The 26,071-nt window shown below is 38.4% G+C and overlaps 1 protein-coding gene across 2 annotated transcripts in view; it reads right to left on the reverse strand.

Moving 5' to 3' along the window:
• Positions 1–8,792: 8,792 nt before the first annotated feature.
• Positions 8,793–26,071, reverse strand: part of Lypd6 (LY6/PLAUR domain containing 6) — a 146,976-nt gene continuing 129,697 nt past the window's right edge. For both annotated transcript variants that reach the window (XM_048345495.1, XM_048345496.1), the window contains 2 exons: positions 13,604–13,734; positions 8,793–11,654 (listed from right to left, as the gene is read on the reverse strand). In XM_048345495.1, coding sequence (XP_048201452.1) covers positions 11,487–11,654; positions 13,604–13,734 — 299 coding nt within the window. In that variant the 3' untranslated portion in view covers positions 8,793–11,486. The remainder of the gene's footprint in view (positions 11,655–13,603; positions 13,735–26,071) is intronic.

Raw genomic sequence — 26,071 nt, forward strand, 5'->3', positions numbered from 1 at the left:
TCTGTTGCTGAGCAGACATGCAGAGACAGAAGTTTCCTGGCCAAATCTTCCTTATCACAGAGCCCCCAGGAGCCCTGCACCTGAATGCCCCAGTGCAGAATGCCAGACAAAGCAGCTCTGACATTCAGCCTTAAAGGCTGGTGGGTCCCCAGGGCCCATAGACATTTCTCCCTTTTGCTCAGACCTGAGAGGGTATCCATGACAGGCTCAGGCCTGACAAACCTCTGTTGGGCTCCCATCCAGTCAGAAGCAGTAAAGTTTAAACATTGGTGTCTACAGGAGTTCCCTGGTCCTGGTTAACTCAGGTGCTGGGGAGAAGCAGGCTTTGAGCTTACTGTCTGGTCACTGAGAGTCCTAACCTGCCAGAGCTTTGCTTTAAGATGTCATACTTGGAGCCCTGGTTAGATACAATCCTTTTATTGACATTGGTCTTCCACCAACTTCTGTGTTGTAGGATATGGATATCCTATGTCCTTAAAAGGACAGGGATCTTATGTCCATAAAAGAAACCCATTAAGGATCCAAGTACCAAAGTGTTGCAGCTCAACTACTCTGAACCATCAGTATTAGGTGGCAAGAAAGAGAAAGTGACCCTAGCTAACAGAAGGACTATTTTTTTTTAATAAAAAACTTTTATAAGGATAGACAGGAGCTCCCAGAATTGAAACGAGACTCAAGAAACCAATTAGCAAGGACAGGATGACTCTTGGGATAAGGGATGGGTTCTGCATCTTTGGATCTCTTGGTTTTTGCCATCAGAGTAGCAAGAAAGCAGTAGTCATCTTCACAGAAACTACTCTCTTGTCAAATGTTCATTTTATAATTAAAATATGAGGTGCTTATGATTGTGTCATGTTCAGTTGCTTGATGTTGATAACTAAATTATGGTCACATTAGGCAATGCTTTTGTCCTTAGATAATGCTTAGGTATTAATGTTTTCTTTTGCAATAGGAGAACATTTGAGGATGAGGAAAATATAAAGAAAAGAAGTTTATTTAGCACACAGTTTTGGAAGCTGTGAGTGGAAATTGGTTGGCCACCCCTGATTAGCCGTGGTGAGAGCCCCCATGGCCTATGGCTTCAAAAATGTGAAAGCATGCAGAAGAAATCACATGGGGAGAGTGGGGGGACAGGAAGCCAGAGATTCAAGTGCCAGGCTTGTTCTTTTTATACTCACTTTCTTGGAACTAATTTGGGTCTCAGAAAGTACATTAATCCATTCCAAGAAAGGCAGTGCTTCATTCAATGTCCTAATCACTTTATACTGGACCACATATCCTAAATTTCTCTCAACTCAATGCTGCCACTCTGGGCATGAATCCTTTAAACCTTTGGGATCACCCTTAAAAACATATTCAAACCACTGCAATAGGTAAAGAGGCATGGTGTTTGCAAGCTTAAAAAAAGTGTTTCAGATGAATAACCATGATTATATTATTAGAGAGAAGGAGAATGATAACTCATGGCAAAGCAAAAATGAATGAGTCTTCTGAGACTTTCCTGTTTGAAAAAAAATTTAAAAATATATTTTAAAAGAAAGAATTTCAAAAGTCATGATCTTCAGAGCCTCACTTTAAGATCAGTATAATTAGATTCCCCAGGGATGGGGTTCCTGCATCAGTTAGCTTTTAAATTTCCCCAGGCCTTGCACAGTGAGCAGCCAGGGTTGAGCATGAGGCTCTACAAGTCAGAAGACTGCCCTGGGTTAATGACTGTACAGAGAGAAACCTCTCCAACAATCACAGCCATTACCCTCACAAACATACTCTCAACTGTTTATGATATTTATGCTTTTCATTACAAAAGTAATATAACCACATGGCAGAAAAATTGGAAAATATGTTTAAGAGGAAAATAAAAAGTTATTACCATACCATAAGCAATGAGAGTATTTTGCTTTATTTTCTCCAAGTACTTTTTTAATGGATGTTTGCTTCTAGAGAGTATGACACACTGACAAACATATGACATCAGTGCTGCAGTTTTCATTTGACATTGAAAACATCTTTAGGGCAATGGGTTTTGATGATACTACATCAAGTGGATATGCAGTTATTGACTTAACTACTCCCCTACTTCTGCCCACTTAGATTTTCCTGATTGTTTTCTGAGTTACAAATAATGCTGCAAGGAACAAATTTGTTGCTAGCAGTTTTGCTATATTTCAGGCCATTTGCAGAAATAGAATTATTGGGTCAGGATATCTATGCTCGCATAGCCCACAACACACTCAGCCAAATTGCTTTGCAAAACTGCTTTAAGAATTTATACTACAACCAGCAAGTGATGCTAGTTTTGCAGTATTTGACTTAATAAATTTTGGGGTGCAAATTTAACATGGAAAAAATGTGTCAAAAGCCAAATAGAACTAGTAGAAGGGGAATCTTGGTTTTAACTCTTGTTACTACCTATGATTCTAGGAGATGGTGCTTTATCATTTGTGATTTCAATGGTTGTTTAGCCCTTTATGTATCTTGACTAGTGGTTGCTAATTATAATCACTGACAGTGGGTTAACACTTTTAAACTGACTCATGATTGAAAAAAACTGCCAAGTGATTTAAAGCACCCAAGATCAACTCAATATGAATAGATTTTGAGCATCATCATTCTTACAGTTTTAAAACTGCCATATGAGTGTGCTGTGCAGTTGGATTTGAGGTTCACTTGCTCTGAGGCTCCAGGAAACATGTTTTGATCTCAGTATATCATATCTCATCTTTCAAAACAAAAATACGGAATGAAGAGAAAAGCATTTGTTTCCTTCTGCCCCATCATCATAGGAAAGTATCACCAGATACTCCTGCTTTCACATGTGAGACGTGAATGGGATCTAATTCTTCCATTTTGTGAACCTTTTGCTAATGTAAATGTCTTTGGCTTTGGGTCCTTTACTCATATATGGATCTTTCAGCATCTATCCACATGTGCTTTTCCTCCTTGCATGGCCCTGTTCTACAGCGGTGGGTAGCACATCCTCTGCCCTGTTACCACTGCTTGTAAAAGCTCTTTCTTCTGCTTCCAAGACTGGATGACAGTTTTAGCCATTGTAGTCTATACTCTCTCAAGCAATCCCTTATAGTTTCTTATGCAATCTTCCAGTTTGTCTTGTTCTTTCAATTTCTCATTTGCTAGTATAAGTCTTAGAATTAAGCATCCTGCATATGACGCTACATGATGTTACAATGAACATATCTGGAGTCATGCTCAAAAGGAACATTTCCTGAGTTGAATGAAAGAATCACTTTTTTGGCCCAAAAGATGAGCTACCAGGCCTAAAGGATGAATTCTTCAGTCAGTCAGACCACAGAACAGAGAACCTAGGGACCTTCATGCGAATCAGACTCTTTATAGACTGCTTTGGTGTATAGACCCTGGTGTTCTTGAGGTGAGTACACAGAAACATCTTCACTGTGCTACTGTCTTTAAAATGAAGGTGCATTGGAGTCAGCTTATCAGTTTGACAGTTTTAAAGTACTCTCTACCCAGTGATAAAAATAGGCAACCATTAACCAACAGACAATCATAATCACAGTAGACTTTTTTTTTTTTTTTTTTTGCCAGTCCTGGGCCTTGGACTCAGCCTGAGCACTGTCCCTGGCTTCTTTTTTTTTTTTTTTTTTTTTTTTTTTTGCCAGTCCTGGGCCTTGGACTCAGGGCCTGAGCACTGTCCCTGGCTTCTTCCCGCTCAAGGCTAGCAACTCTGCCACTTGAGCCACAGCGCCGCTTCTGGCCGTTTTCTCTATATGTGGTGCTGGGGAATCGAACCTAGGGCCTCGTGTATCCGAGGCAGGCACTCTTGCCACTAGGCTATATCCCCAGCCCCCTGGCTTCTGTTTTTGCTCAAGGCTGGCACTCTGCCACAGCGCCACTTGTGGCCGTTTTCTATATATGTGGTGCTGGGGAATCGAACCCAGGGCTTCATGTATACGAGGCAAGCACTCTTGCAACTAGGCCATATTCCCAGCCCCTCACAGTAGTCTTAGTGAAAATAACTCTGAAAACCTGCATTTTAGACTGCTTAATTTTCAGTTTATATTTATCAACAGTTACTTACCACCTTCTCCTGAGATTTGACTTCAAAGCGTTCCTAAAATTCCATGTCTATGAACTTTCCTTTCCTGTCTGTCCTGCAATCTAACTTTTTAAAAAAATAACTAGCCTATTAATTTCTAATTTTACATGTCTTGGATTAAATGTTACTTTTCTTGGGAAGTCTTTGCTCATCTCTAAAATAAATCCAGTTTTTGTATTCTGACTATTCTCAATACCTTCAGCTTAAGTCTAGGCTAAACAGTACCACTTATTCTGCTCTAACAAGTACTGGACCCCAAATTAAACTTTCACTTCATTTTAGATTATATGACTCTGCAGAAAGAGTTCATGGGAGGTCTATGTGAGAATTCACATTGGTCTCCAGCTGTCTGACATTGAGGATAGCATGTGTTTCTATACTAAGTACACCTGGTATTTAGGACAGCAGCAAAGCATTCACAGGGTCATTAATTACCTAAACATATTAAAGCCAGGGATGGGTCCAACTCAAAGTATTTACAGAGCTTTAATGGTGGGGATAAGCCTGATGCTGACATATGTCAGAGCCAAGCTGGGTTGAGTCATGAGTGAGCCCAAATACATTCTCTCCCACCACTGAAGTCTACCAACACCCTGTCACCCAGAGCGTCTCAGTGCAGAGAGACTCAAGCATGATCCCTGCCCTCGGATACTGCAACTTCTTATGGTACTGCGTGTTCAAGTTGCTCACAGTGTTGTGTTGTTGGGAGAGGCTAGGGTGGGGCAAAGCCAGAAGGCAGATCTGAAGTAGGACCAACAGCAAGTGAGTATCAATGAAGACAGGCAAAGGCTCAGATTCTGGTGCTCAACAGTAATGCTGCTCTTATTGAGGGTCAGACAGTGAGTCAACTTTGAAATCTTCTCAAAGATGAAGTTATTGAGAAAGCAACTCATTTTCTCTCTTTCATTTTGCATCATGGTAGCATTCTGGTGGTACTTTCTTTGTTTTGCCAAAACATCCTGGTGGTACTCTGTTCATTTTGCCAAAACTCAACAAGTTTCCCTTTCAGACATACGTTCTCCACTTTCCAACTTGATCTGGGATGCTGCCCTTAGGAGGCCTCAGTGATGGCTTCAACTCTGGCCCTGGAATAACACATGTTTTGGGAGGCCAATTTTCCCCCAATGGATGTGCAAAAATCTCCTGAGGAAATTATTTCTGTATAACTGATGTCATCTAACTTAAACCAATCGTTCTTCATTTTTAGACCATAGTTTTGAAATTGACTATTTCCCAGGATGTTTCCAAAGTTAGAGTGGGTGATCTTCTTCCATCAAGTTGACTTAGTTTCTTTCCAGTGTTTCTTCTCTGCACTTCCCTACCATGATGGTCCTCATGATACATGTCTCATGCCTCCTGTGGGCACTTTGAACCTTTTCATATTTCTAATGCTTCATTACTTTGAGTATCAGAGGAGGGACATTTTGATGAGTTTTTATATTTTAACACAATGCTGTAGGGTTCTCAGAGGTAAATAATTTGGGCACCCTGAAGTTCTCTCCTTGCATATATAAAGGGTGAACTAGATATTTTCTAAAGGTGAATTGTTTTCTAAGATGCCATTCACCTCTAACTCTGCAAGAAATAACTTTTTAGTAAAAATTCCAGAGAAGGTTGGGGCATGTCATTATTCATTTCATCCTAGTTACAAGTATGTGGAGAACAGAGAGCATGAATGTATACAGATGAGTATATACAGAATTTAGGGTCATACTAATAAACTAAAGCAAAGGTATATGAATGTGCTTTGAAAATAAAAATCATATACAAAAATCAGGATTGCTATTAGGAAAAGAGAAAAGGGACTCTTAGGTAGCCATATCTCAGACTCTAGATTTTTAACTCTTCTCAGTTTAAAAATATCACTACATAGAATTTTTCTTTTCCAGCAATGGAGCTAAAATTTACAAAGGTAATAGTACAATAAGAGTAATTTGCTATTGGGAGAAGCCATGATTTTAAAATTTAGCTAACAAAAATAACTGATGGAAAGGAAAGCTTGATTTGGAAAGTATGTTGGAAATATATTACTTTTATAACACCAAAGAGGTTAGAAATATTATACTAAGAAGTATAGGCATATTTTCCAATAGATCTCAGAAAGTATGCCCAACACAAAGGTATTATGCTTTATATACATGCCTTAGTCCCACCTCAAGTTGCTATGAACTCTTAGAAAAATGTCTGAATATATAAGGTCAAGTTCTCCCAGCTATAACAATAGTTAATAATAGATGTGTAAAGTATTTTCTTATACTTCACACCTAATAGTTAGGTTAGAGGATGCATACTAAAAACAAACATTTGTCTTTGTCCCATTTGGTAGATCATGCTTATAATATTAGCTACTTGGGAGGCAGAGATCAGGGTTTCAGATCCAACTTCGGAAAAAGAAAAAAGAATTCAAAAGACTCCATATTGGCCAATGGCTAAGCATCATGATGCATGCCTGATACCCTAGCTACAGAGGATGAGGATCCTTTCTTAAAACCTCATGGAGTGACCAATCTGACAGGAATAAAGTGGAATCTCAGTGTTGTTTTGATTGACATTTCCTTTATGGCCATTATCAAGAAAATAATCTGTAACAGAAGCTGGTGAGGATGTGGGCAAAAGGGAACCCCAATACACTGAGGGTGAGAACATAACCTTGTCCAATCACTGAGGAAAGCGATGTGGAGGTTCCTCAAAACAATAAACATAGAACTACCCTGTGATCCAGCACTTCTGCTCCTGGGCATCTATCCAAAAGATTATAAAGCAGGTTACAGTGAACCCACTAGCATAACCATGCTCACTATAGTTCACTAATCACTATAGCCAAGGTATGGAATCAGTCCAGTTGGCTTTAAATGGACAAATGGATCAAGTAAATGTGATATATATATATATATATATATATATACGTACATACACATATATGCATATGTACATGTACATATGTACATATGCATATATGTATAGCTATGTATATATATACACACACGTATGTGTGTGTGAATTTTACTCACCCATTGGAAAGAATGATATTCTATCATTTGTAAATAAATGGAAAGATCTGGAAAAAATTATGGTAAGTGAAATCAGGTTTAGGAAGACAAAGGATGCATGTTTTCCCTTATATGGAGAGGCTAAATTTAGCTTGTAAATGTACAAGTAGATATGCGGGGTGGTATGCAAGTGTATGCAAATATATTAACTGACATATGGTCAGTTCAAAGGAGAAATCAAATAGTATAATTCCTTAGAAAGGCCAAGTCAAAATAAACACCAGGAAATGGTTACTTGAAAGGGAATAACAAAATCCAGAGACAAAGGGTAAAAAGACAAACTACTTCAAAAGCAATACTTGCAAAACCATTTGGTCAAAACCAACTGAACAACTCATATGGGGAGAGGGTAAGGGAAAGGGAAGAGGGGGGAATGAGGGAGGAGGTAACAAACAGTACAAGAAATGTACCCAAGGCCTAACGTATGAAACTGTAACCTCTCTGTACATCACTTTGACAATAAATAAGAAAAAAAAAATCTTCAAAAAAAAAAAAAAGAAAGGTGTTAGGAAGGATCAAGGGGTAGATGAATGAAGAGAAGTGGCGGGGAATGCAGTCAAAAATTCAATGTATATCCTTCAAAATTAAAAAAAAAGTGAAGGAAGGGGTGGTTTGGAGGGATGGGTGAAAATGTTGAAAAGATCAACATGATCAAGATGCATTATGTCAACAAGTCGCTTTGTTAAACAGTAACTCTTTGGTACAACTACTTAAAGATAATTTTTTTAAGTTGACATTTAAAAACCAACAAAAATAAAACCCCTAGTAATCCAAGTTTTCAAAATGAGATTTCCTAAAAAAGACAGTCGCTTTGTTAAACAGTAACTCTTTGGTACAACTACTTAAAGATAATTTTTTTTAAGTAGACATTTAAAAACCAACAAAAAATAAAACCCCTAGTAATCCAAGTTTTCAAAATGAGATTCCCTAAAAAAGACAGTCTACCACAGTACATTAAGCACATGGAGCTAGTCACAGAGGTTTAGCACTAAGTGCTATCTTTGGCTAAGTATGGATAAGGAATAACAATCACATCACTGACCCAGAACCAAACTTGAAAACCTCTAACTATGGGAAGAAGATGTATTTCCTTGGAAATTTCAAAGTGTAGTGCACTAAAGAATAGCCGGGAGTCTCAAACAAGCTGAAGTTTATCAAGGTTGTTTTCAATCTATTGTTTTACTAAGAAACATATAATACGTGCATTTATCAATGCAAATGATATGTGTACTATTCCAATATTTGTTCCATTGCAGAAGAAACTATGAAGTGAAGGGCAATATTTTCTATTATATCATCACTGACATAATTCACTCCCAGTATAGATAAGATATAGAAATCAAGTTAATGGGATGATCTATTTATATATGTGCAAACATACGTACTGTCTTCATATTTCCTAATTTAACAAAGAAATGTTCATGGGAATCTATAGACCTGATTAAAAGAAAAGTTCATTAATCCTCTTGTTTTCGATTTTCTGCAGCATTGGCAGTCTAGATGAATCATTTGGCATGGGTGCATCATCTTGTATCTTTTCATGCATGGATTTCTTGTCTGTACAACTGGAAAGTGAACTTCTGGTGCTAATCCCAAAATCTTGAACCTAAGCTGGATGCATTAATCATTGATTGGCATGCACATTTGCAGGCAAAAGCCCAATGAGATACACTTAAAATTTTTATTCATTATTTACAAAATGTACAATATTTACAACATTTATGCATTGATATCATATTGACATGAGTGTTTGAAGGAATCTAAAAATAAATAAGTGTCACATATATTAATATACACATCATGGCTCTCTGCACTTTAAGCCATCACCAATGTTGAGTTTTGATGGAAAATATAATGTAGTAGAAAAGTCAGATGGCTAACAAATCTTGGAACTACCACATGAATGAGCCTTCCTTAATTCCTGAAGAGAGGGCTGACAAACCACTTTCTTTCAAAAGAATTAAACAAAAGCCATTTTGACAGGTGTTTGGGATGCATGCAGCCATTTGTGCAGTATCTGCAGTAAGTCCCTGGGGGTTGGATGAGTCTCCAGCTTTGTGGACCTGGTTCCTGGACACCAGCCAGTGAGGCTCTGTTGTTGTCACTCCCTTGTTTCTTCTTCAAATTGCATGCAGAACTTGGAAAGTGTCTGTGGAGTGTGACCATGCACAAATTTGTACTTGTAGATATGTACAACATCAGATTTTCATTGCTTTATAGCATCTTTAGATGTGGAATCAACTGTCTCCTCCTAGCAATAGGGAGCCATAACCTTGTTCCCCACAGTGGGGGGAAAAACATCAACTGGGGACACATGCAAATGGAATCTTGTAGAAGCAGGGGTAAGATAAACTCCACATGATAAAGATAGACAAATTTCTATGAAGTGAGACCTAGATGTTTTCCTAGGAGGGTAATTTACTTTCCCATTGAGTCCACTCATTCTGCTTCATCTTCAGGAAAAGCTTTGAACTTCCTAGAGCTTCAGAACCTTCATTAGTAAAGTATAAATACTATTGCTATTCCTTAGAGGGTTCTTGCAGGAATTATATGACCTAGCTATGTAAAGTGCTTAGCATAGTGCCTGGCACATAGGAGGTGCTTCATGCATGTCTTGCTTTCTCTCCCTTGACTCCCAACTCCAATTATAAGCACCCAGTGCAAAATGATAAGCCTACAGAACTCTGAATTAAGGCCATGTGATATAATGTTGATTGTTTTGTATCAGAGTCACTGCTGTCAGTTCACATTTAGTCCCTGAGGGGGGGTCTCATTTTTTGAGCCAAAGATAGCTTTCTGCGCACAGCAGATGGGCCCTCATCATGCTGTCATCTATATCAGTCCTGGCTCCATCACATTACACAAAAACATACTATACAACAGAAATTCTGACCAGTGTTGGATTCCACCTGAATATTTCTGAGACAATACCGCTGAGAAAACCATGAGCAGGAACCTTGAAGCAAGCATATTACTCTTGCTCATAATGCATTAAATTTTTTCAAACACTGGTACAATTTTTAGAGATAACTTTCCACAAACATATATTAAAAGCTTTACCACTATTGAAAAATAAGCATTAAGATTTGCTCAGAATAAAGAACTTTTCAGGATATATTTTAGTTTTTGGTTATGCCATATAAAAATAAATACTGTTTAAAGAATTTACAAGGAAGAAGAAAAATTGTAACTTTGGGTGTCAACAATATATGCAAGATGGTGAACATTTTATCTGCTACTTCAAAAACAATATCTAAAAGAAACAAAACCATACTATTTTACTAGTCTCTTTACTAGTCTTACAAACCACCTTTTTCTAATCTTAGCATATTCTGTCTTCCTTATCTATTGGTCTAAAGACAATTTAATCCATAACCTTCATCCTAAAAAAATCACTGGGAATGTGGAAGGATAAGGCTTTTTGAAACCAAGAGCTACAGATAATGATGAAAGATGCTGGGCCACTTTTGGGCCCTTAGAATAAACTAGAACTAACCTTCAAAGGTCTCTCTTTTATCCCAAATTCCATCATCTCCGTCTGAATTAGTTATGCGTAAAAGGAACCCAACACCTGGTAAAAGTAATCCCGTCCAACTTTGGGATACCATTGGCCCAGGTTAAATGGAAGGTTTTGTGGAACAAATTAATTCTCCAATCAAAGCTAATCTCTGTAATTATATAAAGAGATAAGCATAACTACTTTATAAATGCTAATTCCTTTAAGTTGGGGAAAATCTTTCTCTAGCCACCCTTACAAATACCAAACTTTTATGATTGCCCCTTTTTATCTCCCAGGCAAAGCAAAGGGAAATAATTCTTGGCCTCAAGAAAAGGAGATCGGGAAAACTAAATTGAGCAAATTTCGTAGAGCAAATTGCACTTTGAGAAACTTGGTTGGAACTGAAAATACAATAGTCCATCCACACTGGGATTCAAAGTTGTAAGATTCTAAAACCATACATGAATTCATAATTAGAATAAATCTAGTGGTTCTTTACCCAAACTTTTACGTGTACCCATATAACACACTCTTTAGATGGTCCCAGGACCTCCTACAGCTCACACATGGATTCCAAATCAAGAACCTCTGGTTGTAACACATGCAGAGCTCTTTCATGGAGTTAAACAAAGGTTTGTGGTATAGAACCCAGGGAATGTACTCGGGACAGGCTGGCTTGGATAGAGTCTTGGCTGGACTGGAAATGACAACAGTGAAACATGGCAATGGTAGTGCCTCGTCGTGATAACACGTGTGAGTGTTGTGGTCTTATGTATGAAATGTTGCCAGGTCAACAACTCATGCATGACGAGGGGCTCCTATGATCCCTATGCATCACTATTACCCATGGTGCCTTGAGCTGCTACAGAGTGAGTCCTAACCACACCCACAAGCAGGACATGAGCATCGACATACAGTGTGGGGGCCCTTTTGTCTGATTTATAGGTGATGTGGTGGCAAATGTGGCATCAGTTTCATTTCGAGGGAGTGGCAGGTTACAGATATTTCCTTCACAGCAGGAGGTGCAGATCTAAAAGAAAGAAAGAGAGAAACAGTTGATGAGAAACTAGCAGGTCTTGGAAAGAGGCAAGGTTTTGAAGAAACTGATATCATGGCAAAAGCAAATGACAGTGGTTTGTTCTACAAAGGAACCATGGAGAGAAATGAAGCAGCGTGTTCAAAGTGAAAATGAGTCAGCTTAACTTTTAAGGAATCAGGGTTTTGGTTTTGATATCCTACCATGTCATTGCTACAAAGTTTCACAACTTTTTTAGGCCTCAGCTATTCCATCTGTGAAATGGGGATTATGAAATTTGCCTTTCTTTTTCAAGAAACTCTTCCTGACCACATGAGAAAGCAATCAAGAGGGTGAACTTTTCCTCCGCCAAGTGTTCATAGTGAAAATGAAGGGGCCACAAATACGCAACTTGAATTTGGATATTTATTTCCTTTATTACTGTCACTCTTGGAGTGAGTTGACATTTGAAAGGTTTTTTGTTTTGTTTTGTTTGCCAGTCCTGGGGCATGGACTCAGGGCCTGAACACTGTCCCTGGCTTCTTTTTGCTCAAGGCTAGCACTCTACCGCTTGAGCCACAGCTCCACTTCCGGTTTTTTTCTATATATGTGGTGCTGAGGAATTGAACTCAGGGCTTCATGTATATGAGGTGAGCACTTTACCACTAGGCCATATTCCCAGCCCCTCAAAAGGTTTTTATCTATACAGTTATTCCTAATTTATTCTACTTTACCCTGAATTGCACAAAATAAACAAATCCAAAGGGTTATTGATAAGCCTTGCCTACTTTAGGCCATGGCTGTAAACTCAAACCTCACCAGACTTTGAGAAGTAGAGGCTGCATTTTAATAAGCTATGAGCTGGTCATATTTATAGGATGGCTGATATCCTTTATAGTCATTGTCCTACAACAGTCTGAGCCTTTGGTCACAACTGATATGGGCTATAAAGACAGGATAATGTTGAGAACAGAGAGTGAAGGTCTGAAGTGAATTTGAAGTTGGTCTCTGTCATTTACTGACATTTACTATGTGACATAGGACATATGAGCATATAACAAAACTCCTCCCTGTTCTCCTGCTAGAAGGATCAGGTAATTGATTTACCTTTCATATTTCATATTGGAAACAATCAGGAAGAATATATTATATTTATATATTTATAGTACTTAAAGTGGAATTCTGAGCATTTTTGAGAAGTTACTTGAAATTTGAGGGAAGTGAGTCCTCATAGATAGTGATTCCTAGGATATCATGGTAGGGAGTTGCCTGACCTTCTAGGACAGCCTCACAGAAATGGGCACATGTCAAATAAAGACCAGGGTCTGATACATTAACATCATACCTATAGCCAGCTCTGAACCACTCCAAGTGAGATAGGGGCTTTTCTTCTTCCATCCACAAGTTAAACTGTCTTCTTGTGATTCCCTACATTCTCCTTCCAGATGACCACTTCTGTCTATAGACACCTGATAAAGCTCAAGAAGAGCAGGATTTCTCTGATCACTGGCAAATGATTCAAAAAACAGTAGAGACCTTCCCCAAAGGAATACCCAGAAAGACACAAGAAGTTATGAAAGCAAAATTGCCTCAGCCATCCAGGGTACACGATGACTTCTTGTTGTATCTCCAATGCTTTGCTATGATGGGCATTAGCATATAGCATTGGTGGTCCCTACTCCTGTCCCTAGTGGTAGATGTCTGATATTCTTCTGGATGAGGAAAGAGCAGTCTTATAATCATCTTCAACATTCTCTTGGAAAGTATTTGCACAACTCACACCAGTTCCCTATACCCTTGGACATTTATATTCTTTTAGGGCAAACATAAAGGAAATTCCTTTTTAAAGTGGTGTAACGACAGTGAGAAGGCAGCTCCCATGGCCAGGGGCATCTCCTCATGAGCACTGGCAGCCTGCTGAGCGGCTGCTGACACTGTACCATCATTTGCTTTGTTGCCCACACCTTGTGGCCTTCATGCTCTGATTCTCTGCAGCCAGTGGATAAGCACTCTTCCAGTGGGACACAGCGTTTGGTGACAGAGATGCTGTTTCCTGTGACTTCCATTGTGTGCTGAGTGTAGCAGTATCTGGTCTCTGTGGACAGAAAACACACTTTAGTTGAGATGGCAGTGTTAACTGTATGCTGAGAAGGAATGGAAGTGGGATGGACACTGCCTCAAATTCATGGTCAGTGATAGAATCTCCCTAGGGAGATCCACTTGGCTTTGGTAGGAGGATGGCTTTCTGGAGAATATTAATCTTTGTCTATCATAATCATCACAATCAAAGACATACAGTATAATTCTCCTTCTTTGAACCAACTTTGTCACTCTCCTGACTTTAACAAAATGAGGATTGAAATAGTTACTTGTTAGCTTTCAAGAAAACGAAGGAGTAAAAATGTTCAAGCTGGGAGCCAGTAGCTCATACCTGTAATCCTACTTACTCAGGAGGCTGAGATCTGAGGATTGAAGTTCAAAGCCAGCCTGGGCAGGAAAGTCTATGAGACTTATCTCCAATTAACTACCCAAAAGACAGAAGTGGAATTGTAGCTCAAGGGGTAGAGTGCTAGCCTTGAGAGTTAAAAGAAGTTAGTTAAAAGAATTTAGGCAGATGTTCAATGGTCCTACAGGAGATGAAAATCTATCACAGAGGGGTGTGTGTGTGTGTGTGTGTGTGTGTGTGTGTGTGTGTGTGTACATGTGCATGCGATTCCAACCAATTAGACATGGATTCATTTTATCTGGAGAAAATGACAATCTTTAAGGATGAATTTCTTGCCAATGACTATGTTTGAATCCTAGGATACCTGAGAGAAGAAGAATGTCACAATGCAGGTGTTCCACAAACAAGGAATTCTGTATCTGCTGTAATTTCTGCACCTTTCTGGAATGGTGGATGATGAACATGAAGGTGTTTATGAAGCACTATATACATCTTATGAACCTAAAGTCCTGAGATTTCTTCTGAAATCCCAAAAAGAATTGCTTTATTGGTAATTTAAAAATGAGAGGGGAAAAAAGTGGGCTTTGTCAGTGTAATTCTTTAGGGCCTCCAGGCAGCATTCAGCTCTGTAAGCCTGGGATGTAGAAGCATGCTCCCTCTCTCCTTTCATATTAGAAAAGAAATGAATAATTCTTAAGAAATGTCACTGTGCTGTTTTTCATCTATATCTTGGACCTAACTTCGCATGCTTCATACATCTTGGATATTTAGTGGCTAATATAGAATTATGACCTTCTAAGATATTATTTATTAGGCAATAAAAATCCCCACACCAATTCTGTCAAAATTCTGGCAGCTTTTAAACGGAGTTCTAATGCTCAAAGGAAAAAAAAAAAAGCTTAAGAAGTTTAGGTCATAAGAATGGGCTAATATAGACCACACTGACCTATTTCCAGCCATGAAAACTCAAGGATTTTATTTTATTTTATTTTATTTTTTAACTCAAGGATTTTATGAATCCTCCTAAACAAGTGCACTCAAACAGGAACCTAGAATGGCCTCTGGCCAAGTGTGACCGAGGATAGCACCTTTCCCAGGGCTGCACTGTTGCTGGGCTTTCCCAGGAAGAGCCGAGGTCAATGCCATCCTCTATAGACTGTCCTCACACCCAGGTAAAGATCCTGTTCCCTGGTGTTGGGATGAAGTGGTCTTTTTGTTTAATATGGTATGGAGGTCCTTGGGAATAGGACAAATAAGATCACACCTGTATTGTGGGAGTGAACAGTTCAAAGCTTTACTCCTGGCAATGATGCCCGAAGCCCTTCAGAAGCCCTTCAAGATCTCAAAGTTGAGGTGATTGGGCTTTGCTTGAAGAGCTTGCAGAAGTTCCCCTCTGGCTTTCTTTTAAGCTTTTCTTTGACAGTTTTTGACAAATGAATACCAGTGGCCTGAGAGATTTACTGTATCTTCCAAAGAAGACTGGTTTGCCTCTTTGGTATCAGACTCAATGGACATTTATGACAATAGTTCCCACCCCTACCCCAACTTCAATGTACTGGAAAGCAATAAAAACAGGAATGTTCTTATCTCCTGTCTCCTCTTCTTGCAGACAGCTAGGAGCAGCTGCCAGAGGCTTTATTGCTCTAAATGTAAATCTGAGCAGATAAGATCACATGCTTATGGAATAAATAAATCTCTACAAGGTTTCAGTTTGGGAAATTAGGTTTATCCTCTAAGTAATGAATTATCTTATTTTAAATGAGCCTTAAAATAACAACTGGTAAAACTAACACCACCTCAGTTCTGTCCATACTTTTTTATTCTTTTCTTAACGTAGAAATCTGGAGTTTATTTCATTGAATTAAAGTAGTGTCAACAACTGCTAAAAATAAAATTTCAGGAAAATATGAAAAACCATAGCCACCTAAAAAGCCAATGCTTGACAAGGGGGAAAGAGGGTGAGTGCAGATGCCGGGTGAGAGTCCAATCCATAAAACAAAGATATAGCAGGAATACAGCCATGACTTCCAAAGTCCAGGTCTTAATTCTGAAGCATCAGGTCCTCAAAGTATCTATTCCACTTCTTATCTTACAAAATGCCTAGGTGACTCATAAAGTGTTAGTGTGGAAGAAGGCTCTGCAGCTAAATAAGTTTTGGGAATGCTCAAGAGACATAAACTAATTTCTTTGGTGAGCATTTCTGGAGGATCTTCAACATATACTGTGATCTGTGATATGCAAAGCTACGTTGGAATGAATAGAAGGAATTTCTCAAGCAGAACAAGATGGACCCCATGTGACTTCTCACTGGATGGTAGTCATAAAAGCTGAGTTTTAGCCACAGAGCATGGCTCACCAAGCATTTTGAATAATCCTTGGGTTGGTAATGAGGTTACATGAGAATCAAGCCTGCTGATAACTTCATACTGAAAGGATTTCAAAGGCTTTTATCTAAAAGATAAAAGATGGATTTGAATTTCTACTAGTTAGTTTTGGCCTCTAAAATCTTATACCTCGCAGTTGCATAGTATCCCCAGAGGCTGTGAAACTGAGTCTTGACTCAGTAAAATTAGAAATAGAAAAAAAGGGCCTAGTGAACGCACAATATAATTTTTGTAAAACTCCCTCTCTCTCTCTCTCACGCACACACACTATAATCTATTTTGAAATTTAAAATGAATCCACAGCTGAACTGTCCAATAATCGAACTACATGTAAACTAACTATACACAAAGTAATGTGACATAAAATGGGGCATTACAAATGTCTACCTCTGATGAAAGACCCTTCACCACTTAATTATTCTCTGTTGCTCTGCTACAGAGAACAAATCTCAGATCCAAGAAAATTGATGAGAAGTTGGGCAATAGTGGCTCATGCCTGTAACCCTAGCTACTCAGGAAGCTGAAATTTAAGGATCAAGATTTGAAGCCAGCCCAGGCAGCAAAGTCCATGAGACTCTATCAATAATTAACCACCCCAAAACCAGAAGTGAACTTGTGGTAGAGTGCTAATCTTGAGCACAAAAGCTCAAGGACAGTGCCCAGGTCCTGAGTATAAGCTCCATGACTGACAAAAATGAAGAGGAAGGAAAATGGATGAGAAGAAGGAAGTAGATCTGTGGATTAAGTAGTAGAGTACTAGCTTTGAGTGGAAAAGGCCCATAAGAGTGCAAGAAGCCCTAAGTTCAAGCCCCAGTACAGCACAAAACAAAGAGAGAGAAGGAAATATCTTCAATGATAATACTACAAGGTATATTGAAAAATAGAGTTGGCTTAATCTGTAGCCCAATGAAAGAACATCTAGGTTGTTTCCAGTTTAAAGATATTGTGAATAAAGCTCCTATAAAAATGGCTAAAACGATTCTTTGTGAACATATTTTCACTTTTCTGGCATTAACACTCAGAAGAAGAACTACTGGGGTACCTCATTGTGGCCTGGGGTGGATGGAAGTCTAGGCTCTCATTCATCCTTTGCCAACATGAAGTAGGCTATGTTTTATTTCTATGGTTTTGGCTATACTGAAACAACTATTATCTGAAAGTTATTTTTCTTTTTAGCTGCTCCTTTTCCTCATACTTCGATGAGAGAGAGAAAGAAACTTTCTTAGGACTTTCTTTTTTGGTGCTTGTGACATTCTCAGGTTGTTTACTTCTTCAGCCCCCAAAATCACACTAAGTGAAGTGAGAAAACCCAAAGAAACATAGACGCTATGGTTTCCCTCGTTTGTAACAATTAGTACATAGTCCTAGTACATAGTCCTAGCAGAAGACCACAATAGCTCAATAGCTATGTACACATGAACATATAAAATGATGCTAAGTGAAATAAACTCCAAGTTATAGAAATAAGTGGTTTATCATTGTTGTTGTTATTCAAATGTACCATGTGAAATTATGTCTTTTATTTTTGTTTTCTTCCCCATGGTTTTACCCCTGATGTCACTGTAACAGATTTTGGTACCCTGGGCATTGTATATATGTTTATGGGAACTAGGAAAGGGAAGGGGAACATCAAAATGGAAAGACAAAGGAAAAAGAGTGAACCAATGCAACAGCAATACTTACAAAACAATATGTATTAAACCAACTATATGACTCATGGAGGGTAGGGAATTGAGGAGGAAAGAAGGTGGGAAAAAATGAGAGAGGAGGTAACAAGTTTGACAAGAAAAGTACTCACTTCCTTACATATGAAACTGTAAGCACTCTATATATCACATTCACAACAAATTTTTAAAAATCACACAGAAAAAAAAACACACACACACAAGGAATTTCACCACTCCAGATCCTGAAGTCTGTTATCTTCTTTCTCTCTGCCTTTAATCGTCTTTCTTGCTTTTGTTTTGTTTTGTTTTGTCTTTTGATAGATGAAATTCATGATTTGTAGTTGCACATAGCAGGAAGAAGAGAAAAGTGTATCTGTTTCTTCTCACCAAAAGCAGACATCCTTTGATAATTTAGCTAGATGATTCCATTTAGAATTGTCCAGTGCATTCTAAGATATTTAGCAGCACCACTGGCCTCTTTTAAGTGGATTTCCAATGTCATCTACAGATGTGACAAAATGTCTCCAAGTATTCACAAATATACCCAGGCAAGGAAGTCACTCCTAGTCAAGATCTACTGTTCTAGATCATGAGCATAGAAATAAGTGTCATTGTTAAGGAAGTTTCGTCCTGTGCCAAGGAGCCCAAGTGTTTCTCCTAGTCCTTCTAGTAGTGTCTTCAGGGTATCTGTTTTTATTTCCAGGTCTTTGATCCATTTGGAATTGATTTTGGTGCAGGGTGATATATAAGGATCTAGTTTGTTTCAGGTGTTGAACCAGTTTTGACAGCACCATTTGTTAAAGAGGCTATCTTTCTTCCATCCTACTTTTTTAGCTCCTTCGTCAAAGATTAAGTAGGCATAGTTCTGCGGGTTTATTTCTGGGTCTTCAGTTCTGTTCCATTGGTCTTCAGGCCTGTTCCGGTGCCAATACCATGCTGTTTTTATTACTATAGCTTTGTAATACAGCTTGAAGTTTGGAATTGTAATTCCTCCAGCACTGTTCTTTCTACTTAGGATTGTTTTTGCTATTCTAGGTCTTTTATTGTTCCATATGAATTTCTGGAGTGCTTCCTCTATTTCATTAAAAAATGGTGTTGGGATATTAATGGGTATTGAATTGAATTTGTAGCTAGCCTTTGGCAATATTACCATTTGGACTATATTAATCCACCAATCCAGGAGAAGGGAGGGCTTTCCATTTCCTTCGTTCTGCTGTAACTTCGTTTTCCATGTTTTTAAAGTTCTCATCAAAGAGGTCTTTCACTCCTTTGGTTAAGGTTATTCCTAGGTATTTTATGTTTTTTGAGGCTATTGAAAAAGGAGTTGCTTTCCTGATTCGGCCTCCGTCTTTGGGTCATTAGCATATAGAAAGGCCCAGAAATGCTACAAATCAAGGAAAGGATGGAAAAATGGGACTGCATCAATCTGCAGAGCTTCTGCAGGGCAAAGGACATAGCTCGCAAGATAAACAGAAAGCCCACAGACTAGGAAAAGATCTTTACCGGCCATAAAATGGACAAAGGCCTCATATTTAAAATATATGGAGAGCTAAAAAATTAAATTACTCCAAAACAAAACCACAAAGAATCAACAGCCCCACAACAAGTGGGCTAAAGACTTAAAAAGAGACTTCTCTGATGAGGAAATGAGAATGGCCAAGAGACATATGAAAAAGTGCTCTACATCACTGGCCATAAAAGAAATGCAAATCAAAACAACATTGAGATGCCACCTCACCCCAGTAAGAATGTCCTTTATCAAGAAAACTAACAATAACAAATGTTGGAGGGGATGTGGCCAATAGGGTAGCCTACTTCATTGTTGATGGGAATGTAAACTGGTTCAGCCACTCTGGAAAGCAGTATGGAGATTCCTCAGAAGGCTAAACCTAGAGCTCCCCTATGACCCAGCAGCCCCATTTTGGGCATCTACCCGAAAGACCACAAACAAGAACACACTAAAGCCACTAGCACAATGTTCATCGCAGCACAATTTGTCATAGCTAAAATATGGAATCAACCCAGATGCCTCTCAGTAGACAAATGGATCAGGAAAATGTGGTACATCTACACAATGGAATTTTATGCCTCTATCAGAAAGAATGACATTGCCCCATTTGTAAGGAAATGGAAGGACTTGGAAAAAATTATACGAAGTGAAGTGAGCCAGACCCAAAGAAACATGGACTCTATGGTCTCCCTCATAGGGAATAATTAGCACAGGTTTAGGCTAGTCACAGCAGAGGATCATAAGAGCCTAATAGCTATGCCCTTATGAATGCATAAGATGATACCAAGTGAAATGGACTCCATGTTATGGAAATGACTGTTATACCACTGTTGTATTCACTTTCAACATGCCATGTGAAACTGTAGCTTCTTTTGTTGATGATCCTCTTGTATCCCCTTCCTGTGGTTGTACCCGCACTATCACTGTATCTCATCTGAGTACACTGGATACGGTATATACTGGTATTAGAACTACGGAAGTGAAAGGGAATAACAAAATCGAGAGACAAAGGATAAAAAGACAAATGACTCCAAAAGCAATACTTGCAAAACCATTTGGTGTAAACCAACTGAACAACTCATGGGGGGAGAGGGAAAAGGGGAGGGGGGAGGGCGGAATGAGGGAGGAGGTAACAAACAAGAAATGTACCCAAGGCCTAACGTATGAAACTGTAACCTCTCTGTACATCACTTTGACAACAAATAAGAAAAAAAAATAAGTGTCATTGTCATTGGTGTTTGTGCTGCCTGCAGCACATAGCACAGAGTTTTGTAAAGCACTGTAGGTATTAAATGCATTATCACACCCTTGGGTAGGAAGCATACCTCTAGCCAAACTCCTCAGCTTAAAAGTTGAACCAAATGAAAACATTTTAGTTTAGTTCTGTAATGTCTATAACATCTTTGTATGTCTATATTTTGACTGGTTTCAGCCAGTTTGAGAGTAATGTTATACTACATTTCTACTAGAAGTGTAGTTTTCATGCAGTACAAGCACTTTGGAAAACCATTTGCTAGGAGCTACAGCAAGTAAATCCATGCACAATTTATGAACCAAATTCCCCATTTAACTATGTTATTACTATTTATTAAGAGGAAATCAGAAATGTCTTAGAATGTTCATAGAAAAACTATCTGTACAAATGAAAACTAGACACTACAAAATGCCTTCTAATTGTAGAAAAATAAATTATGGTATATCTTCACATAACCGGAACAAATAAACTACAACTATATCTAACAAAATTAATGAATTTCACACAATATTGAGTAAAAGAAGTGAGACACAAAAGAGCCATAGTATTTTATTTTTGCAAAGAATTCAATATGAGGTAAAATTAATCTATGCTATTGGAAATCAGGAGAGTAACTATACTAGTTTTGTAGTAAAACAACCACAGACTAATGGATTTCAAAATTTCCTTTAAAAAAGTTTTCTTAGTGGTGCACCAGTGGCTCACATTTATAATTCTAGCTAGTCAGGAAGCTGAGATCTAAGGATTGCAGTTCAAAGCCAGCCTATGCAGGAAAGTCCATGAGATTCCAATTAACCTCTAGAAAGCCAGAAGTGTCACTGTGGCTCAAAGTGACAGAATACTGGCTTAAGTATGAGCAAAAGAGTTTATGGACAATGCCCAGGCCCTGAGTTCAAGCCCCATGGATGGCCAAAAAAAAAGGTCCCTTTCCTGGGATTTGTTGATGGGCCATCTTCTTCTTGTGCCTTCATATTTGCTTTCCTTTGTGTCTGTTGGTGTTCTGACCAACAGTCAAATATGATTAGCATTTACTCCAAAGACCTCATTTACTTTTAATCACTTCTTTAAACATCTTATCTCCAAATACAACCAAATTCTGAGATATGAGGTTTAAGAGTTCCACATATGGATTTGGAGAGAACATTGTTTAGCACATCACAGTAACCCTTGGTAGTGGGGAAACTGACTGCAAGTAGGCATGAGAGAAGCTTTTAGAACTCCTGGAAATGGTCACTTCTTAATCTGAATGCTGCTTACATGAGGTTTTGTGAAAAAATCATTACATTAAGTAAAATTGAAAGTGAAAGAAAAGAGAATCCAAGATGAAAAAAAATTAACTAGCCTTATGAAAAAGAAATATATAAAAACTGAGCTGCAGAGAAACTGAATTATTCTGGACTTGCCTTAACTAGGAATTATTACATTGCCTCTGGCTTGCAGGCATCATAGCTTTTTTGTTCCTGCCAATGATTCTCTCTAGATCCCTAAAAATAAGAAAACATGTTTGATCCTCTTGTCCTATGTTAAAAAATTCCTACAGGCAAAAATTAAAATAAGTAAGTGCTCATCAACTTGATTACATCATGGCTAGACTTCTTTCTTCTACAGTCAGAAATGCTTGCAAAAATTAGCAAATAGATAGCTCCTAATTTTTTCAAGAGCATCATTCCAGACTTTGTTGTTGCTGCTGCTTGGATTTGATTTTGAGACAAGGCCTCATGATGTAGTTCAGGCCAGCTGCCAATCTGCAATATAATACCCAGACTGAACCTGAACTCGTGATCCCTCTGCTTCAGCCTCCCAAGTGCCGAGTGTACAGAAATGCATCACTTTACCCAGCTGTTAACATTTCTTTCACTTAAATGAGAAAAAAACATATTTAGGATTTGTTAATAGTACAAAGTGTTTTTTTGTGAAAATTCCATACATTCACACTACTAATGACAGGTACAACTCACTTGAGGAATATATCCTTTAAATCAAATCACTGAAATATATATAACATTGTACTTATTACTAGCCAAACGTCAAGAAGGTGTTTGAGAAGGTAGGTAAAGGATAAACAGGACCCCACAGAGGACAGTGGTTAATACAAAAACAACAAGGTAAAAAGCATGGAAGGATGTTTCCCATCTGTATTAATAGAACTAGCAAGGGTTAAATACACTAGTACAGCAAAAACTATCAGAGAGGTTAAATATTGCTACAAGTTTTCTAATTAAAGAATAATTCTAGGAATTATACGAATTGGAATGTGATAATTTATATCATCATACTTAGAAACAGAATAGAATTCAATTAGTAGGGAAAAAACCTAAAAGCAAAATTCTGTATGAAATCATAGAAGAGCTACCGGGTAGGTAGGGCTGATGAGCAAGGTGGCATAGAAAACAAAAACAAAACCAAAAAAACTTTTTGTCTGACATTCTGTATCTCTTGTCCCTTTGAGGCATCTGCTGATTCAAAAGCTGCCAAGGTAGAGAAGCTGCAGAGTTAGGCAGAAAACCTTGGGGGACAGGGGGGAAGAGAAGTAGGGCAGAGCCTTGTCAGTCTAAGGGGACAGGAAGTATAAGCAGGAGATCAGCACTGGCAGGGCAGCCAGGAGAAAAGAGATACTACAGGCTTAGGGTAAAATTCAAAGTTAGCAGTTACTCATGTTTAAAAGGCCACTGTCCTCCAATTTGTTTTTGCCAAAATGAATGCTGCTAAGGTCATGCAACACCGACACTTGTGTATGTGGATAGCAAGAGCAAAATTGGCACAGTCCCTTCAATACACGATCAGGAAGTATTTGGAAGAGCTAGCACTTACATGCCACATGCCTGGCACTCCTAGAGAAATGTATAAGAACCTGTACCCCCCAAAAAATCCCATGTGTAACATTGTTTGTGGTATTCAAAAATGGATACAAACCAAATGTCCATCAATAGTGGACAAGATGAATTTTGATGCCTCTGAAGAAAAAATGGTTTTGCTATTTACAAACCACAGGGACATTACACACAATATCTTTTAAAAAAAATTCTTATTTTATTGTCAAATTGATGTACAGAGAGGTTACAGTTTCATACGTTAGGCCTTGGGTACATTTCTTGTACTGTTTGTTACCTCCTCCATTCCCCCCTCTTCCTGCCCCTTTCCCTCTCCCCCTGTGAGTTGTTCAGCTGATTTACACCAAATGGTTTTGCAAATATAGCTTTTGGAGTCATTTGTCTTTTTATCCTTTGTCTCTCGATTTTGATTTTCACTTCCCTAGTTCGAATACCAGTATATACAGTATCCAGTGTATTCAGATGAGATACAGTGATAGCGCGAGTGCAACCACAGGAAGAGATACAAGAGGATCATCAACAAAAGAAGCTACGGTTTCACATGGCATGTTGAAAGTAATTACAAGAGTGATGTAACACTCGTTATATATCACCCTGCACCAAAATCAATTCCAAAAGGATCAAAGCCTCGAAATAAAAACATATACCCTGCAAACACTACAAGAAGGAGTAGGAGAAACACTTGGGCTCCTTGGCACAGGATGAAACTTCCTTAATAAAGGCCCAGAAATGCTACAAATCAAAGAAAGGTTGGACAAATGGGACTGCATCAAACTGCAGAGCTTCTGCAGGGCAAAGGACATAGCTCGCAAGATAAACAGAAAGCCCACAGATTAGGAAAAGATCTTTACCGGCCATAAAATGGACAAAGGCCTCATATTTAAAATATATGCAGAGCTAAAAAATTAAATTACTCCAAAACAAAACCGCAAAGAACCAACAGCCCCACAACAAGTGGGCTAAAGACTTAAAAAGAGACTTCTCTGATGAGGAAATGAGAATGGCCAAGAGACATATGAAAAAGTGCTCTACATCACTGGCCATAAAAGAAATGCAAATCAAAACAACATTAAGATTCCATCTCACCCCAGTAAGAATGTCCTTTATCAAGAAAACTAACAATAACAAATGTTGGAGGGGATGTGGCCAAAAGGGAAGCCTACTTCATTGTTGGTGGGAATGTAAACTGGTTCAGCCACTCTGGAGAGTGTTATGGAGATTCCTCAGAAGGCTAAACCTAGAGCTCCCCTATGACCCAGCAGCCCCACTTTTGGGCATCTAACCAAAGACCACAAAGAAGAACACACTAAAGCCACCAGCACAACAATGTTCATCACAACACAATTTGTCACACAATATCTTGATATACAATGTTGTTTGCAAGTAAGCACTTTATCTATGGTGACTTCATTTATATGCTGCTTAGTGACATAAGTCACAATATTTCCACCTTTGTGGGGGGGGGATAATAATGATTGGGAGACCTCTAGAGTTTTATTGGTTTACATCGGTGGTGGACAACATAGCATACCAACTTTGTAGACATTCACAGCTATTCCTATTGCAGTTTGGACTGTAACATTTAGTGTAAAATATTCTTTGAAAAAGGAAGTAGGCTAAGATTTCCACTTGTAGCATGAGTCATATGATAAATAGATCATCAGAAAACCTCTCTTTACTAAGCAGCCAGAAGTAATGGATAAAACATAACCAATACCTTTCTCAATGAAGGAATAAAGTCTCGGGAAAGGGATGTCCCAAGTCCCAAATTGGATACTGGTATGGATTTATTTATCTTGGGCAAGAAGGATTGTTTAAAAAAAAGATGAACTAGAAAAATTGCCAAAGTTTTCAGTACATAAGGGACTTACAGAGACTTTTAAAGAGTAGAAGAATTTAGAAAGCCATAGAAAGACTATACCCAGTGTAAAATTACCTAAAATAGAGGGGGGGAAATCCAGCCTGAGCCTAAATAATAAATAATGGTGTCTGTCTCAGACAGTGCTCTTTCCAGAAGAAGTCAACAATAAAGAAGTCTTTACTAGGAATTTCTAATCTGAGATCATGTTCACTTGAGCTGGGGATTCCATTTATTATTTTCTGCTTATACCAGGAATTGCTATACAACTGATCAAGAAAGAGACATCAAGGGACAGCTTTATTAATTCAATTTCACAGAAGAAAGTGAGCATCCTAGAAGCTACTACCAAAAGGATATTTGTTTTCTATCTCATTATTTTTCTTCTAATTTTCTATCAGCAATGATTTCATATTTCAAATATTTTCTGAGGAAATCACTGCATATAGTAATGAATAAGGAAAAGAATGTTTGAGTCTTT

Source organism: Perognathus longimembris, chromosome 4 (assembly GCF_023159225.1).
Source record: "Perognathus longimembris pacificus isolate PPM17 chromosome 4, ASM2315922v1, whole genome shotgun sequence".
Taxonomy (NCBI): Eukaryota; Metazoa; Chordata; class Mammalia; order Rodentia; family Heteromyidae; genus Perognathus; species Perognathus longimembris.